The following is a 20118-nucleotide window of genomic DNA, read 5'->3' as shown; positions in this document are numbered from 1 at the left end:
TACCACTTGGAGCCCGAATGAGCCCACTTTGTGACTGGGAAGCTGTAATATTGTAACGCGAGGAGGAAGCCGGTGTCAATATTTGTACATTCTAGCCTTCCTAAATGCTTCCTTCCCTCCTTTTTTTTCCCTCAAACCTCACTTGCAAACTCCTCTCTCTCTCTCTCTCTACACAGGCACACATGCAACACACACACACACACAAACACACACACACATACGCACACGCACACACACACACACACACACACACACACACACACCCACACACATACAGTGTATCTATTTCTTCGTTACGCTTGGCAATATTCTCAATTCCCCTAGGTTTGTGTTTTTCCCTCCTTTTCCATTCATTTCTCACTCCCTTTCTCTCTCTCTCACTCTCTCTCTCTCTCTCGCTCTCGCTCTCTATCTATCTATCTATCTATCTATCTATCTATCTATCTATCTATCTATCTATCTCTCACTGTCATGTAGATCAACTACAACGTCGCAGTAGCAAACATTATCATTCTTTTATTTGGACCCATGTCAACTTGGATGCGAGGATTGCTTCTCCTCCAAGTTCTTTGGATCTTTTTTTTTTCTTTTAGTGTTTGAATTCTTGGATCTTTGACTACGTGCATTACAACACCAAAAGCATCTAGCACGAATCAGATAACTGCTTAAAGCCACAAAAAAAAAATAATTCAGTGAGTTGATAGAATGAACTTTTTTGGTGAGTCATGCGTGCCAATATAACGAAATTGAGTCTTTTTACTTGATTAACTTTAAAAAAAAAGCAGGCCAAATCTTTGACCAATCATTGTCTATTTTACCGATTCCCGAGTGGAGTAAGAAAAGTTCTTCCGATTAGTGTCATGTGGCTGCCGCCAAGCCGGAGATCGGCGGAGGAGAGACGGTCAGCAGTTTCCCTTCTCTGGTAAATGTTGCCAACTTTACGACCAAAATTCGTCTTGTTGGTATCGTTCGTGGCTGCCTCCATAATCACCGATCTCTTTCGTGGTGGTAACGACTTTGGAACCAACATCTATAAGATAACGTCGATATTAAAGGGGATCTCTTTCGATGACATAATCTTTGAATTAGACGATCCAGTAATATATTTTTGTTTGCTTGTTTGTGCGTGTGTGTGTCTGTCTATCTGTGTGCGTGTGTGTGTGTATGTGTGTGTGTGACAGGTAATCATAATTAAGCATAGTTTGAGTGAACCTTGAAGTATTTTCTATACGTGCCTGCAGTATAGCACTCTATGTGTACTAAACAAGGGGGTGCTGTTGATTTTGAACTTATTGAGCGCTTCCGTCAATACGTTCAACTAGGATCATTAACGCCATCACCAACGAGCTAGGGACGCGTCAATCAATTGCTCTCTTTATTAATCGTCCTGGCTAGCTCCTACCCCCCCCCCCTTCTCCACCACCGCCAACACCACCGCTACTTTACCACTTTCATCACGTTCGCATATTATCATCTTCAAATGCCACTTGGTGTTGCAGTACCCGTGTACAAGCATCCTATGAGCTCGTGGCAATGTTAACGTCTCTGCATAAATTGATATTTCACCATTATTAGGCATGGTATTAATACCCGACTACCAACGGCCGCTTAGAGCTCAAAGCAAGACCGATCGTTAAGTTGGCAAATGATGTTCTATTTTCTAGGTTGAAGGAAAAAATGACAACTTGAACGTAACAACATGTAGGACCCCCTCCCCCCCCCATATATGTTTGCACGCATGTATTTAAAAATACATACTAAATAATTATGTTTGTACATGGTTAAAAATACTAGGGAAGTGAGACGAAAACACCTCCCTGAAAATACGGAGTCAGCCATACAATATAAATATATACCATTCCGCTTTTTTTTTTGCAAAACCTCGTAACAGATGCTGAATGCATTTCATTTTAGAAAAAAAGAAGTAGAAAAGGACTCCTGTATGGTTCAAAATGAGGGATTTTGTGGCATTTTCAAAGCATTGCTACAGTCTTCTTACAAAGATTGAAATTCACCTTTTTTTATTTTCTCTATGGAGGTTTAGAGACAATGAGGGATAAAAACAGAAGTTCATTAAGAAAAGAGTTCAGAACATGTCTCACAAAATAGTTATCAGGTCCATAGAATGCAAGTCGTTGACGTCAAACTCAGTAATCATATCGGACCACTGGAAATCAAACGCCGTGAACACTTCCTCGGCGGGTAAACACCAATCGTCTTTGAACTTCAATTTTAGCGACTGGTCTCGAACGGAATATTTTACCATACCGCAAAGAACAAAAGACTAAAATAAACACCAAAGTGGCCATTACTCAAAGTAAACTACTTCATCTCCTCAAAAAAAAAAAGATGTCTTGTATTCAATAAACAATTTTCACCTAAAGGAAACCAAAGTCCAAATATAAATGTATATTGCGTGAGTGCTATAATATTACTTAATACATCAATGACAGTTTGAGGAAAATCGGGCAATCGATTCAAATTTTATAGATTTTTAAAGTTTCGATGAAGAATGTTAAAAAAAAGTATGAAACATTTTTAAAAGTATAATGTAAAAAGCACCTGACTAACCTCTTTCAAAGATCAGAGGGAATTATATCACCTTTAACATAATGTTAGAAACAAGTCGACGGGATATGCAAATTTCATGAAAATAACATTTTGTGGAATCACCCTTATATTGTCTTTATATTGCTGTCCAAATGACGTCACAAACTGTAGTAGTATTCTTACCCAGCAACGGCAGCACCGAAGCTTAACAGAATTCATACATAGTATGGAATCGATTGCCTGATTTTCCTTGAACTTTGAATGATGCGCTCTACTAATATTACTGCTTTCAATCAATCCAAATTCCATAGATGGGCTTCGGTTACCTTTAATAAATGCTAATCGGAGTCCAGGTTATGTGGAGTAAAGACACGTTAAAGGAGTTGAGAGAAACGTTTGGCGTCACTGCCATACGCCATTTTAGGGCAAAGGGAGTCTGTTGAATCGGGTCTTCCCTATATGTTCTCTTTGTATCTTTCTTTAGGAAGAAAAGACGTCATCCTCGAGGAAATCTAAACGCAACAGAGATGGTAAAAGAGAGATGGGTGATGAGGGGGGGAGAGGTTGGAGAGAGAGAAGGTATAAGAGAGAGGGAAGAAATTATAATGATAATGTCATGTGCCTTCTGTGGCTGTCTAGGGTTTTTAACTTAGATCTCGATTTATTGCATCAATACAAATCGCGCCGCGGAGCGCGGGTAAACAATAAAGGCTAATTTGTGTGCACATTCTGACATTGACTTTTCATTAGGCCCCTTCATCGGCGAACATAAGAATAGCTCTCACCATAATAGTAAAAAAAAAAAGGAAAAAGGGGGGATATAATTCCAATTTATTATTTTTTTCTGTTTCCATTCATACGCCTAGTGCTAATAGCGATTCGAGCTCGCTATTAAGTCTCTAGGGAATAGCTATACTTTCGGCTCTCTCACTCTCTTTCTTTGGGTGCCTTTCACTTTCATATTCTTTACACACACACATACGCACACAAACACACACACACACGCACGCACGCACACACAACACACACACACATACACAAACACATACACGTCCATACGTACATACATGCATATAAATTCTCCTCTGTCATACATGTCGCTAGCATGCCTGCTATTATTCAGTTCAGTTCAAATTCATTTCATATTTCCACTTTCTCGATGGAACTTCAAAATGACTGACAGTAATACAACAAGTAAGAATACAAAATATATACAACCACGTCTTTTGATTGAAGAAAAAAAGATACTGAACACAAAATTAATGTATATGGTCATAAACGCTATGATGATATGAAGGTGCCACAAGGAAATTAAAGAAATATGATGGGGCCTGCATATAAGCTATAACGCTTGTAAAACTATAGTTTCCCAAATTCATAGGCGTGGAATTATGTTATACAGATATATGTTTATCCTGACCAACTAAATTATGCCGGAACAAAAATCGATATAAAAAGATGAACTAATAGACCACATGAATATTGCTTAAGCCAGACTGTATGAATCTCGCCATGTTTGAAAAAGAATGCTACATGTTTGATATATCGTTACCATTAAATAACCTAGTGCTGCGGATGAAGACAAAAGACTGGGAGTATCAAAAGAAAGTTGCTAAAAGCCTGGTATGTTTTATGTTTGGGTGCATTTGCATTTGCCAATGCACCAAAAAATAAGGTAAACTGAAGTGTAGCAAAGGAATTATCCAATAAAGCTGGGAAGCGTATTTTACTTCTGAATGCGTAGTAAATGTCCACATGGGGAATTGGATCTTTGATATTGAGGACAAGAAAATTATCTATAATTTATAGTGCTCAGACATAACAAAACTTTTCATGATTCTTATTTCACACTGTGGCATCTGTTACGGTGCTTTTCCTTTGTGTTTGTGCTGTTGCTACACGCTATCCATTTCTGTTCTTCTTGTTCTGCCGTTCTGCACATAATTATTCGATCAATGAAGCGGCGTTTTAGCGATATCACCTGTAATTTGATAATCTTGATTGATGTACCAGACTACCAGAAACAGGCTTCACGTATACAGTCACGAACGCAGTCAGAAAGAGAAAAAAATCCAATGATCCTGCTAAATGAGGTAAGCAAGATCATCGAAGCTACAATAATGCTACATTGAAGGCAATTGTCAATGATTTTGGCTTTTTATATCTAGAATATATGTATTATATACAGAACATGCATGTATCTATGATATGTGTGTAAATATATATTATATGTGTATATATATATGTGTGTGTGTGTGTAATTTTATGTATATATATATATATATGTATATATATATATATATATGTATACATATATGTATATATGTATATATGTATATAAGTTAGTGTGTTTATGTGTGTGTCTATGCTTGCAGGCAATGATTTTGAATGGCAGTAGATTATAAAAAGCTTACGTATGTTTCCAAATATATATGTTTTTATACATATATATATATGTATTTTTATATACATATATACATACAAGTATGATTGTGCTTTTCGTTATCTTTTTGACTCTGCGTTTCTATCTCCATACTGTGATATCCCGATTGGTAAGAAGAATGTTCAGTTTAGATACACATACAGCAACGACAGACACAGCACACTTTTGTGTAACGTAGATCGAGGCAAGTCGGTTCCCATTCGCAAAAGGCCAATCCCAGTATGATATCAAAAATTGAAGAGGTTAAATACTTTCTTATTGGTCCAAACTGGGCCGTAATTGTCCTTTTTTTTCCCCTCAGTGCAATAAATCTTTGTGGCTGTACCTGATTGCTGCCGTTTGACGTTATTACGGTACACAAGATTCGGCGAAATAACGCGGTATTTGGATGCTTGATGAATCGATCTACTTGAGTATGGTGATACATTTATTTGTGAGGGGGAAAAAGGCAAGTCTGCATATTTAATGTGAGTTCTGACTGCCAAGATGGGTTTTTCATGAATTGATTCATCAATAAACAATCATAATAGCAGCTATGAGGGAATACTCACATAGCCCCTTTCATTTGATTCAATGAACGCCTGTACGATTTTTCCAGATCATTGACACACATTATTGAGAGGAACGGATAATCCATTCAGTAAAGTATTGTTAACCTCTCTCTCTCTCTCTCTCTCTCTCTCTTTCTCTCCTTCTCATCACACGATACACACACCGTCTATTATACACTCTCATACACACAAGTGAAATCCTTTCAAAAAATGCATACGTATGAACAGATATATTCTCCAATAAACATATGCATTCTTATCATTATAGAGACATATACAAACATACGCAGTCTCTCTCTCTTACTCCCACACACAAAAATTTTATCACATCCCCTCCCCCTCTCTATCTCTCTTTCTATCTCTCTCTCTCTCTGCTTTTCTTTGTCTCTCTAATTCCGTCTGTTCTCTTGCCCATATGATGAACTGTATATCCTATGTGCCACAGTTGTGAGAACAGCGACAAAAATGATATACTCCTGGTTGTTTTGAAAACGAACGCGATCAAAATGAGCCGATTAGTGGAAAATGCCACTCCCCTGATAATACCAATCCGTGTGGAGCCGAAATCCACATTAGGAAAGCCCTTTCATGATAGCCGGTAAAGGAAAACATACAAAAAAACAAAAACAAAAGAAAAAGAGATAGTGATAACAAACCTGATGTGGCTGTAGCCTTTGCTGTCCAGATTTTTGATTAACATTTAATGACCAAGCGTCATAGCCATAACACGTGTCACATTCGTTCGGCACGGAAAACGTTTCAATCCCCACAATTCGTTAAAAAGCAGGCAATGTTGCCCATGTTCAGATGATGACTTCTAATTATTTTTAGGGCGGCCATATTAAGTATACGCACGATTTGGCGAAGGGCGCTGTCAGGCAGTTGCTCAAGCGCAAACGCGCGTGACAATCATCAGTGAAAAATTCATAATGGTCCAGTTCATAGAAAATATTGAAAACTACTCAAAGGGATGAATGCAATGAAAGAGTTGAATACATGTGGTGTTTTTATTTTTTCAAATTACATTTTGATACGATGATTTGTTACCGAAATTGCACAAATTTATCACCCTAGTCCTACGTAAGGTATTGCATCTGTGTTAGTACAAAACACTCATGTAGAATAGCTGACTATAACCAGTTGCATATTCTTATCTTTTTCCTCTTACAGCTCAGTGAACAAAGGAATTGTTAGCGCAATACATGATTTTTACAATTACATCTAGATGTTTCTTTAAACTTCTAATTCAGCACAATTCAGCACGTTACTTTTACGTTATTTTTTCTCCTCTCTTCTGTCTCTCTAATATATTATGATTGAACATTTGTATGTATGAATATAACATACACATAAATATATAAAATACACATATACATTGTGTGTGTGTGTGTGTGTGTGTGTGTGTGTGTGTGTGTGCGTGTGTGTGTGCTTATGTCTATAATCTATGTATTAATATGTGTATGCAGAATGATCTCCGTATATCGCCTCGATTTGTCTTGGGATGGCAAAAATTATCGCACCCCGCGTCTCAATCCAGATCACGTTGGGCCTGGGCATTTCCAAAGTCGTTTGATATGATACGAATTCTTCGGCGCGGATCAAGCCAATCTTATAATAGGATAGCAACGAAAGACGAGCCAAATGCCACGTTGAGTCGTTCCCTCTATCTTCGCTTTTCTTTTCCCTTATCTCCTTCTTCTTCTTTTTTTCGCTCGCCCTCCCTTCTCTTTTCTGGACGATGAAAATAGATTCGTCCACGGACTTCCCACACGCATGGTCGTTGCTGGACTGCATCATATTCTCGTTTCGAAAATGTCAAGATAGAGAAACGCGACCATCCCTCTTTGCTTTTCTAATCGTCGCAGACAGGAGTGTTGGGTGAGGACTGACTTTCGGCTTAGCCGGGGTGCGGGTTGTATATGTATCCCTTGAGCGGGTAGATATTGGCGAAACCTGCACTCCCTTTTTCGAGTGTGTTTGGATGCTTATGAAATTTTATTGGAATAACGATAGTGAGGAGAGAGTGAGAAGGTCTGAACAAGCAGCCGGGAAGACCAACATGCTACCTGGACTCACAAATCCATAAATCAGACCAGATTCAATTAACCGAGCTTAATATTCACAGATAAAGAGATAATACTGACTGTTTTTGTGTCATCCCACCACCATTCTTGCGCCAGAAAAAGAAAAACACGCAAACACGCAGCAGTGTAATACAAGCTGCCGTGTAATGTGTAGTTACTGCTATATAGTTGTTCTTACATTATGCTACTTTAGCATCGAGATATTGTTCTCAGAACTATATGCAATCATGAACTCTGAAAACACATGTAGAATTTGATGGTCTTTCTTAGAGTGGCCTCTTAGGTGTTACCACTGCCCTTGTACAAGTTGGCCTAAATTGCAGTAACATTTACCACAGCATTGGTACCCATACAGTAAAACATTTGTGTCAAGCGAAAAAAAAAATTATACTAAGATACACTCACACTCAACGGTTTGGGATTTGATTTCAGAATATTTTTAACCCAAACACACAACTGTAATCACTCTAGTGTTCCGTCTTCCGTCTTGAACGAGTTTTAAACCCTGCTCAAAATATCTCAACCCTGGAAATTTGTGAGAACGAGACGTTATCCAGGTCAACTTTCATTATTGAGATTTGTTCTCTGTTCTTCCTCTTTTTTTTATTTGAATGTGCTTCGTGTCTAACATGATGAAAGAAACAGTCATCCGAGTGTTTTTTTGTATGATTGGTGGGCTCCTGAATGCACCTCAAAATAGACAGGAGGATTCAGATCGCAGCACCATACTGCGATTGTTCGTAGCACTGCAGCAGAAAAAGTAGAATTTCGCCTCAGAGTAATATTTTTAATGCTTTACATTTTTCAAAAGCAAAAACAGATCATCACCCCCTTACTTCTCAAGTTTTCTTCATTTTAAGACTATATAGTTATTCAAAAACAAACTTCTCTGTTACAAGAGGAATCACAGTATTCTTTAAATGAATAAATTGTCTGTTGGTCAAGTTAGTGTGTGTGTGTGTGTGTGTGTGTGTGTGTGTGTGTGTGTGTGTGAGTGTGTGTGTGCGTGTGTGTGCGTGTGTGTGTGTGAGTGAGTGAGTGTGTGTGTATGGTTAGCATTGTACAGTGAAAATTAAACAATTTTTTAAGAGAGGATATCAGGCCGTTTTTGTCCGATGACAAGGTGTCATGTTTTTGGAAGGTTGTATTCACATCTAAGTTAGATAGCTCCCATCTCTTGATGCGCAACCCTGTATGAAAGTAGCTATATTCCTAGCTCGGTGCTGCCAAGGAGCAGCATCAGAAGCTCTTGTCGAATCGGGCCGAGCTATTCAAGGCATCTTTACAATCAATTAATCGTGAGTGATTGCGCGTATGACGCACCCACCACGATGTAGCCAGGAGGCAAAGTGGTCATCAGCCCAGCGGGTTGTGGGCTGTCCTCAGATTTACGGACATGGAGAGCTGGAGAGGCCGAGATATAAGCGACACTAAATGGTGTCCTCCTCGTTCTCCTCCCCTTTTTGCAATCGTTAAGATCTTCGTCACTTTCTCTGCTTTTTCTTCTTCTTTTTTTTTGTTGCTTTTGTTGGTTTTTTAAAGCCATTATCGATATCCTGTTTGTTTGTTTGTTTGTTTGTTTGTTTGTTTGCATATATTTCTCTTCCATCATCAGGTCTACATTTAATTTTTTTTATTTTCTCTTTGTTGCTATTTAACAGATGCTCAGCCGAGTTCAATTTTCATCTCTGTCTATTTTGAGGTTTATAGCATATCTTTTCATCATCATTTGGCTATCCGTTCATTGGAGAGATCTTAATTGTAGCACTTTTAAAGGGACGGCTTCCATAAAATTAGACCTTCCAGATTACAATGTCTTTCGGGCATCAAAAGTCATTCTAAAGTCGCCATGTGGCACCCCGGTTACAGATATCATTTATGATTTTCGTAGCAGAAGAACTTTTTTCGCAATACATATCTGAAGTCTCTAAGTTCTGACTTTTTGTTGGTTATTCAAAATATTTATATCTAAATCTTAACTTCATTTGACAATTTTCACCTAGTTAACTGCGAAACAAGAGAAATATCTTCTACTTAAAAATTGTTGTTCTTTCGGATACGAGACTCTAGATATTTGTGCATTTGACAAAATTGTTGGTATATCTCCAGCTTAGACAAGCTCATCCTATTATATGTGTTATACGAGTTAATTTGTTCTATTTAATGAAAAGACAAAACAACTCGAATACATGTAGATAGCACTTACTCATTTCCAGTTTAGTTCATTGTAACTGTACGAATAAAACAAAAACACAACACAGAAAATGGGCAATCACTGTCTCAATCTTCGATTTAAAACAAAATTCTACATATCAGAGCACACTGTTCTTGTATGTTTGTCTCTTCGTTTTCTACAGTATACCTGCTTTATACCTGCCGTGCCCTGCGGCGGCCAGCGTAAACAATCAAGAAAGGAAATGCACATATCATTAAACGCCCATCAACCCCGTTACTCTCATACAAGGAAGTGCTTTTGGTTAATGTAAAGGTCATGCGTTTACACCGTGTAAAATTGAAAGAGGATGCGCGCAACCCAGGCAGCACACTAAACACCAATTGGTGTTCACTTTGGCTCAAATCGCTCCGAACAATTCCCTCAATTTGTTGTTACTCTACGCCGAATTTGCAGCGTCATTTCTGCAAGGATTCCGACCAATCAACTCGCTACCCCCGTGCCATTTACCTTAGCGACGCCGCTGAGCGCGGTATATGATCACAAGTTATGCTCGCATAGAGCCATGCGGAAAGCACTTATTTGATTCGTTATCTCTAAATTGGGTCCTAGCTGTGTCTTTTTTCCCCTTTCCCCTCCTAAAAAGGCAACAAAGGCTCCACCATCCGAGTTACAGGACGGCGTGAAGAAATATATAAATCAAAGTATAATTTCTAGTATTGTTGCTGTTGTTGCTGTTGTTGTTGTTTCTGCTGCTGCTGTTGCTCTTGTTAACGATGATAATTGTTGTTGCTGAAGTGGCAAAAACTTATCAAAGATGTAAACGCGACTCATATTCTGTTTCTCTCCAATCCCCAAAACAAAAACAAAAACAAAAAACGAACAAACAAGAAACATGACGCTACGAATATGACCACACCCTCTTGGCCTTTTCAACTCAGTTTGTTGAAAGACGTGAATTAGGAAAAACGTTAGAACAAAGCTGCCAAGACATTTTTTTATTTTTATGATTACATGTCCACAATGCGGTAGTCTACATCGTAATATCATCGTCAGCTAGAAAGAATTAAAATCTGAACAACTGAAGGACATGCACAATTGCTGTCAAATAAGGAGCACGACACAATTATAGTCTATTTTTTATTTTTCATGGCTGTACTCCTAAACTCTTCTTCCAATAGAATAGTTGTTGTTGTTGTTGTTGTTGTTGTTGTTGTTGTTGCTGTTGTTGTTGCTGCTTATGGATGAGGTGCACCGCTACTGAACTGGTGGCAAAGCCAATTCGATGTTCCCGCATCCCGTGTACACCATTCATACCAATGTTTTAATTCAACATGTCGTGCGAATGCTGTCACACACACAAACACACACACAAGTATATACACATCGTCGCACATGTCACAAAAAGGCGCGCAAAATGCGTCTGATCAGCTTCTATCAGACGAGGGTGGTAAAAGGCGCCATGACGTTGATAAGAGTTTAGAGGAAAAACACGACAAAATCACAACCAGGTCGTGATGAAATTGACTCCCCCATTGACAACACCAGACACGTTCTTAAAGACTTCCAAAGACTTCCCAAATCCAAATGGGGAATGGCGCAAATTGAAGAAAAGAGCAATTTACCCCCCAGAGCCAACAAACTATTTCATCCTCACTCTGAGTTGAGAACCATGATTTAGGATGAATTACGACTATTTTCATAAAGAAATCAGTATAGAATGTGGGTTGAATGAATTGTTACAATGCGGATATGAATCTTCCTGCAGTGCACGGTTTTGATAAAGCACCGATAGGCCAATAAGAATTTAAGGAATTGGAGAAGACAACTCAGTCTAGAAGACATTATAGAAGCAAAACTGTTGCTATGCAGGACATTATAAAAATGAATGATTGGATTCCATCCAATTCTCTGTGCGACTCTCTCTTTTTCTTTCTTTCTTTCTTTCTTTCTTTCTTTCTTTCTTTCTTTCTTTGTCATGGTTGGCTAAATTGAACCTTTTTCTATTCATGTACATTTTTCTTTCAAACAATTGAAAAATGGATGCCAGACTTTACGATAATTATGGCCATTGCTCATTCGTATTTTAAGCTGATTTTGTTTTTTCTTGTGAGTGATTTGTTTTTCTATGTTTTTCTTGCATTTTTTCTCTCTTTTAAAGATGATCGGCACTGTAACCTTATAATAATTTGGTGTCATAGTGTCAGCAATTGTAGGGGGGTCCCATTTTTTCCTCGTTTGCAAAACTCATTCTGCATAGATGTTGATTTAGACCAAAAAAAAAAGTGAATGTCAAGTTGAATTATATCAATAATTTGGTGTCAGGTGTGCTGAATATATGATAGACCAGATGCACCTCACAACCCTCTTTTCCTCTTTCTATCTATCTACGTGTTTATTAGTATATATCTCTCTTTCTACCTATCTACCTATATTTCTTCCTGTTTCTATACGTCTCTGTTCATATCTCTCCGTATCATTCTCTTTATACACTTCCAATTATCTCAAACGTCTTTAAAAAGAAACATTCAATTGTTTCGTATGAACAGCGTATTGTCAAATTAACTGAAATTATTTCAAAGTGATACTTACAAGTCAGAGGGCAAATGTTATAAGCACACTTCGAATCGTACTTGTTTTAATCGCTATCGACTATAATTATTTAGATATCTTGTAAGTGAGCATCTATCAAATTCCCTTCTGGGTATACTTTTGACATATTTGCGTTTCTTGTATTTTCACTGAATAATCACGTAACTCCTCGTGATGTCACAGGGGATTAGGGTTTTAAGTCAACGGGGTCAGTCGGCGGGTATAAATTCTGATTAGATGCTCTAATAGTCTCCATCTCTTGCAGTATATACTGTGCTGTCGGCATTGGTTCATGAAGCTGCCGATATTGCTACTAACAGGTCTGCTGTCTTTTCAAACAAAAAAGAAAAGATATCATTGTTCATGCGATAACCAAACGATGAATGATCGGAAGACCATAATGGACCCCAGATCAGAGTGATGCAGGGAAGATTGGGGTGCATATGACAATGCCTTTCATTACGTAATTGGTGGTGCACACAGGGGCATAACCAGAATTCATTAGCAAGCGAACGGCACGGATCTTCCTTAAAAGGGAAATCCATCTTGCTCCAGCAGTGTACGACTGTCTGAATGAAAGCGATCCATACATCACGCTTTGTTTCCGAGGCAGAAATACCTAATGCTCCTTTAAACGAGTCCTTTTTTGTTTGTTTGTTTTGTTTTAATGGTTTCGTTGTTACTCGGACTTCCAATTCATCACTAGGGAGTAAACAGAGACGTACAAATCTGTGATAAATAAGTTCATCAAAGAGAGAAGGAGATAAATGTATTGAGTTCATTTGGAAAAGTCAGCTTCTGTTTGTGTGTGTGTGTATGTATGTATCTAATCTCGTTTGTGAGGGTGCACTGTACTACATATTCATGTTGCTGTGTACTATTAGTTAAAGGAATAAATATGTTGCATGTCTATAATGACTGTGTCAAATCAAGTGGAATTCATGCAATCTACGAAATGGGTGGGGATTATTCTTTTAGCTATAAAAAAAAGAAGAAATTCGCAGAAAAATAATTGTGTGAAGAAACAGGCCAAAATGAAAATAGATGCGTGGACACATGTTGTCTGTATAATGTCAATAATGATAATGATGAATAACAGTGAAATCAATATCAATAATGACAGTGATACACACACAAACGAGATTAGATACATACATACACATAAACACAAGCTGACTTATTTTCATTATGTTTATTATGATCATAAAGAAACATACAGATGTGATTAAATATGAATATGATTTGTGCCTGAGTGTGCGTGTGCGTGTGTTAGTGTCTGTGTGTGGCAATCGCGTAAAATTAAAGATGTTCTGTGATTGAAAAGAACAATGGCAAACCTTGCATGCACTCATCGACCTTCTTACATGACAAGGGGTCAGTGCCCTCGTCGTGTTAAGGTCTTAAATCATGGCTGTTTGGACAAATTCTCTCTCATCTATCTCTCTGTCCCCCCCCCCCCCCCCTCTCTCTCTCTCTCTCTCGTTACAGATTGTTGGAATAGCAATGTACAATTACTATGGAATGCGGTATATGCTCCTGCAGGTTATAAGGCTAACATAAATATATACAAGGCAATTTGGTCTCCATGCTCTGTAAGCAAGCGCTCATCATGGCTTAAACACCTGTTCTGGGAGCATCTTATGACCCCCTTCGCATATGACTCTTAATCAGGCTGGGTCATGAGATTATAAGAGCGCCAAAAACTCATCGAAGCCTATTTATGCTGTCAAATTCACGTCATAAGACCCGGTCACTATCTGCTTCTTCTCCATCTCTTCCTCTTCATATCTCTCCCTATCTCTCTCTCTCTCTCTCTCTCTCTTTCTCTTTCAGCCCCTCCCTCTCTATTCAACTAAGTATATAGCATGCGGACGCAAGTATACATGAACGTATGTAGTAGTACTTCAGGAGATCGCCACGCGGGGAAAAAAAAATCAATGTGCGCCAAAACGGTTTGTTTGGATGACATTTTGCGCGGCTGCACGGTTTACTAAACGGACATGGTCTTTTTCTTGCTCCAGGCATTTGTGTTGTTGTTTTTGTTGTTTTTATTAGTATTATTATCAATATCTAGTTAATCTCTCTCTCTCTCTCTCTCTTTAATCTCACATCGGTGATATCCCTTAATATCTCTACTCCCTTTTATCTTTATCAGTTTGACAGGGCACCGGACGAGAATGTCCACATATCCAAAGATAGGAAGGTGTATGGTTGTAGTACGACCGTCAAGTGGTGGTGATGGTGATGGAGAGGGGGGGGGGGGGTGTTCTGATGGAGGGGGGCTCTGAGAGCCTCTCTTTGCCCTAAGCGTCGCTTTCTAATCTTCCAGAAATTGGCTAAATATGACGTTCGAGCTCGATTGATTATCTCGCTGGATGACATGTAGTGTGGTGTGCTGCGAGCGCACGGAGTCTTGATGGATTCCAACCTGCCAGTGACTGTCACGCATCTCTTTTTGACTTGGCACTTTTTCCGTTTGGAAGAAGCGCTTCCCTGGTGTGCCTGGCTCTGACATGGCGTCAAACCATTTTGCGCTCATTTCCTTGGCAGTTTTCGACACATTGGTTGGGCACATAACAATTAATAGTTTTATATGACGACGCGCACACGCCCTCAACCTTAACCAACTAGTAATTGCCTAGCGATGACTGCCTTTAATTACCGTAGATTTAGATTACGTAACACAGGATTGTAGACGTAATGAACGGGTCACAGTGGTACTCCCTCTCAGCCCCCCCCCCCTCTCTCTCTCTCTCTCTCTCTCTCTCTCTCTTTCTCTGCCTCTTGTCATCTCTCTACGAGTCTCCCATCTGCTCTCTCACCCCAAATCACCTCTTCTACATATCATTCATATTCGTTAATAGAGTGATAGATGTGTCAAAGCAATCCTCCTTCTGGTTTTCTTCTGTGTGCATGGTTTTCATCTGTCCCTCTATTCACCCTTCTGACACTTCTCAATTATTGTTACAGGGATAAGAGAAATAAGCTGCCCTTAAAGTTACTAGGGAGCAGCTTGTCTTTTATGTTCACGTTTTACATCAATTGTAGCTTCAAGGAAACATTACATCACGCAGCATTCTCGCTTCTTTTCAGTGCGTCAATGCATACGTTATCTAGCTTCGCAAAGGAAAAAGAATGAAAAAAAAAGATCTTCCAGTCTAATTTAAAATTCAAGTCACTTCTTCAACCCCCTTAAGAGGAGAAACAATATTGCCTCATCCTACACTTTAATCACTTCAATGATTTATCTGTTTCTGGATCGACTGAGGGAAGAGTGTATTGCTGGATGTTTTTATACAAGTGACAGAGACGCTACGTGATTTTCTTTTTTAAAGAAACTTAGAACCAGTGGGAGGAAGACATTAATCACATTATGTCAAGCATGTTTGATTAAGTGTATTTCTGGGGTTTTCCATGCTTTGGAGAGATTTTAGATAAAGTAGACGGGCTAATAAATGTTGCACGATAACTTACCCGAGTTTCCGTTCTGAATCGCGATGACCAGCGCCCCTCTTCCGTCCTTATCCGTGGCGTTAATATTTAAATCCGGGGCGTTATCCAACGCGTACAAAATGGCCTTCTTGTCTCCCTTCTCGGCGGCGGCGAGAAAGAGTTTCTCCATGGAGTCGAACCGCCCCGGCCCGATGTCTAGCTCCATCCCGGCTACGGAAACCTGCCAGTCGGTCGCAGACGATCAGGAAGGCGGGAAAAAACAGAAAGGGCGGGAGAGTGTGAGTGAAAATCATTGGAGATGGTCGCAGCCGAATGAGTCTTACTGCTGCTCAGTTTCTGAAAACTTTCTCAGAAGATGACAAACACATCTGCTCAATGGGTCAGACGACAAACGCACCAAGGGTAAGGGCAAAAACATAAAAAGAACTAAAACAAAATAAAAGTACCCACTACAATCCGCTGTTGACAAAGAAACAAATCAGCACTTCGCGAAGATTCTCAGGCGAGAAGAAAAGCACACACACATGGCCCAAGGAAAAAAAAAAAAAAAAAACACAAAGAAATGAGCGTTCCGTTATAGTTCCAAATTAGTTCGGCGGTGACCGTAGAGCCATTTAAAATCCATAGGGTATGCAGATGTTAATTTCCAATAAAACTGGTCCATACTTGCGGAGCAAATATCTGTGTGTATTAATCCTGGGGGATTGTCGAAAGCTGTTGCAGGTGGTTTTTCTTTGGTATTTTTGTTTTCTTTAATGTCTAAACAAGTGCCGCTGTTGCTGCCATGTGTCTCCGTAGTGAGTGAAATGGGAGGAAAGGGCAAAAATGGTAATGCGCTTTGGCGCAATGAAATAGGGGGAAAACCAAATCTGGGAGCTATGTACGGCCCAGATGTTAAACCGCATGCAGTGCGTGCACACGCCACACATAGGAGATGTGCGCTCTCTTTTCTCTCAGCGAAATACCGCGGAGACTCGGGTAAGGTAATAAAGCGGGGCCGGGCGCATGCGCCAGGTTGCTTGGTACATGTATGCGATGATGCGACGAAAGATTCCCCCGTAAGCTTCTAATTTGCATGATGTGGAAGTGTTTGTGTCTTGCAATTCTATCCCCCGCCGATGGAATTATGTACGCTCTGTGGAAGACGAAAAACGACGGGGTAAATGAGCGTCTGTCAACTTTGGAACATTACTCGTCACTGCCAGAGATACTCTATCCTATATTGTGCAATATACTGTCCCAATATAACAATCCGCTCGGAGTCGTTCGCCCTTCCCTCCCCTTGTCCCCATATCTTCAAAATGAGTCTGTATTATTTTCGTCAATAACAAAAGCCCTTTGCAGTGGAACTGGCCTATCTACGACGCGCATGATTAAAACACGATCGAAAGAAACATCGGAAAGTCTTTTAAAGGACTACAGCATTGCTGAAGCACAGTTTGAAAGATTTCATCTTTCAGAGATGAAATCGGTCATCTGTAAAGCGTAAGACAAGGTGTTTGAATCAAAGTAATGGTTTCTGTATCAGGATTGAATGCAAGATTGGAGCGCAGAATTAAAAAGAAACCTGATACTAAACTAACTCTATACGCGATTTAACAAAACTCGTGATATCCACCGCAGAAACAAACTTTCGGATTAATTTTCCGGATTTACAGTCAGCCCCTTGTCAGCATGAATTTTCGGATGAATGTAATCTTGGTTTAGAGATCTGTGATAATCTATGGACCAACCTACATGACTTCAGGTGAAAAATCTTAGGGCATTCTTCTCCACCAAATTATCGGTAGCACACACAAAAAAAAAAAAATTAAAAAATCATACCTAAGTGTGCATAAAAACACCAGCAATAAAAGCGTTTTACACCTCATACAAGCCTTTCAAAATTTACCATTGTCAGAAAAGTTATTCACTTATATAGATAGATAATGATGTACCATATTAATAAACGCCATATGTATTTGAACATATAAATATCAATTAACTATTTACGATGCATATCAAATGATACGTCAATCTACCAATGCACTCACACAATAAATGCAGAGATAATTATTATGAATAATGCACAGCCCTGATGTATAATGTATATAATGAGAATCTTCTCCGCGCTAATGAAACGAATCCACGAGAGCCGAGTAATCAATAGCGCGCAGGGACCTTGGCTGGCTTTCATTGGGGACGAGTAGGTTTTCTGGCGCGCTCTTATCCCTCTTTTGTTTTTGTTTCTCCTGCTCTCGCGGATATAGCTATAACGTCGAAAAGGGTGTAAGTTAAATGCTCTATAATGTCATTTGCGCAATAACTAACTTCTCCGATGGACACTATACTCGGAGGAACAAATTATTGCTTGATGCCTTCCATTTAGGGGCGAGAGCTGGTAGGACTGGGAGCTCTGACCTCGTCTTCATTTTCGTCTCAACATCGTGTTTCCCCGTTGATGTGCTTTAAATAGTTGGCATTACCGTGTCCTCTCATTCATTCTTTCTCTCACATACACACAGTCACATACAAAGAAGCAAATATAAGTGTATATTACACACTAAAACACACACGAACATACGCGCGCACACACACACACACACACACACACACACAAACACACACACATATGCACGCAAGAAAATCATAAAGAGTAAAACTATATAGTTTATAATTATAGGAAACAACATGGGCGTTTCTAGCCTGAGAATCAGCAGCACGTTGTAATACTATCTTATGAAAACAAACAAACAAATAAACAAACAAACAAAAACAAATAAGCAAAACCTTAATTTCGAAACAAATTTGCCCACCCTCTCTCAAATAAAAGAAGAAAAATTGTCTCGAAAGCCATGCTGGGACATTGTAAGCATGCCGAAAAAAGGCAGGACTCCCAGATGCATACAACTGTGGGCAAGATATAGAGGTGATAAAAACATAAAGATGGGATCGTACCGAAAATCCATTTCAGACCTATACGTATATCAGATAGATCAGATAGTATCGGCTTATCTATAGATGTTGTATACCAGTCATTTCTAACGTCCATGCGACACAGCTCCTTGTTACCTAATTTCCAGAATAATGATCGGACACTCATTGTAAGAACGGACTGGTGACCGCGAATATATTGACACTAGACAATTCATTGTTGAATATTAACGAATTGTTACATTTAGTAGACAAATTAATAGGCCATCAACAAGATGAAATGAAAAATGTAGGAATAGATGAATACAACGATAAAGAAACAAATACATGCACATGGATGTAGGTAAACATAGATAGATAGTTAGATAGATAGATAGATAGATAGATAGATAGATAGATAGATAGTTAGATAGATAGATATAGATTGATAGTTGGATAGATAGACTTATAGATAGATAGGAAGATAGCTAGATAGATAGACTTATGGATAGATAGATGGATAGATAGGAAGATCGATAGATAGATAGATAGATAGATAGATAGATAGATAGATAGATAGACAGCTCTAGGCAATCATGGACTGGTAAAGAGAATGTATAATGTTTCACAGTAAAAGTGTCGAATTGCCCTCGAGTAGAAATTTATCTATTCTCCGTAACGATTTCAAAACGTTTAGAATCACAAGTACGAGTAAAAAAAGTGAGATTTGTATCTGTCACGGGGAAATCTTTTTTTTTTACGCTGGTCAAGTGGACATTTCATATACAATGTATTGACATTCAATATATGACGAGTGTGAGAGATTGTGAAAAGGAATAGTTTCCTATACCATGACTGTACGTCAGCATATCACGCAGTCGATTGTGTCAATAGACGCGAAAAAAAAATATACATGTAAGTAAATATAGGGTTAGGGCATATGTATCTGTACCCAGATATCTTGATGGTAAATATATATGCACAATGACGATTGAACTGAAAATGAATTAAGACTAGGATGGGCGGAATCAAATTGTTTTACTAATGAATGTTTTCAAATCAAACACCAAAATCACGTGGCTTTTTCCCTACATTCTTACATTCCATTATGTTATATGTCTTTGAGGAAAACTGACATCAGGGAGTAGCAGGAGAATAAAATAAAAACGAAAGGCAAAAGAAGAAGTAAAACAAGGCTGCATTTTATAGGGAAAAAATCATTGGGGTCACCGAACAAAATTGTGTATTTCTTGAAGACTGTGATGGAGCTCGTAAGTGCAGAAGAAATACCGTCTGTGTCACCACCTCAACTGTGACCACAAGAACAGTTGAGGTTACAGACGTAGAGAGACAGGCAGAGGAAGAAATTGAGCTCGTGTG

The 20118-nt window shown here is 38.9% G+C and overlaps 1 protein-coding gene across 1 annotated transcript in view; it reads right to left on the bottom strand.

Annotated features, from left to right (window-relative positions):
* LOC139741734 (short transient receptor potential channel 4-like) overlaps positions 1 to 16093 on the bottom strand; it is a 103162-nt gene extending 87069 nt beyond the window's left edge. Inside the window, exon 1 of the mRNA XM_071652318.1 lies at positions 15868 to 16093. Within this exon, the coding sequence (XP_071508419.1) occupies positions 15868 to 16051 (184 nt within the window). The 5' untranslated portion in view covers positions 16052 to 16093. The remainder of the gene's footprint in view (positions 1 to 15867) is intronic.
* Between the last annotated feature and the right edge of the window lie 4025 nt (positions 16094 to 20118).

The sequence above is a fragment of the Diadema antillarum genome, unplaced genomic scaffold (genome assembly GCF_040938485.1).
Source record: "Diadema antillarum isolate AM-2024a unplaced genomic scaffold, OU_Dant_1.0 seq00000949_RagTag, whole genome shotgun sequence".
NCBI classification, from domain to species: domain Eukaryota; kingdom Metazoa; phylum Echinodermata; class Echinoidea; order Diadematoida; family Diadematidae; genus Diadema; species Diadema antillarum.
Note: the sequence above shows the minus strand (reverse complement) of the source record. Positions and strands in the feature narration are given on the sequence as shown.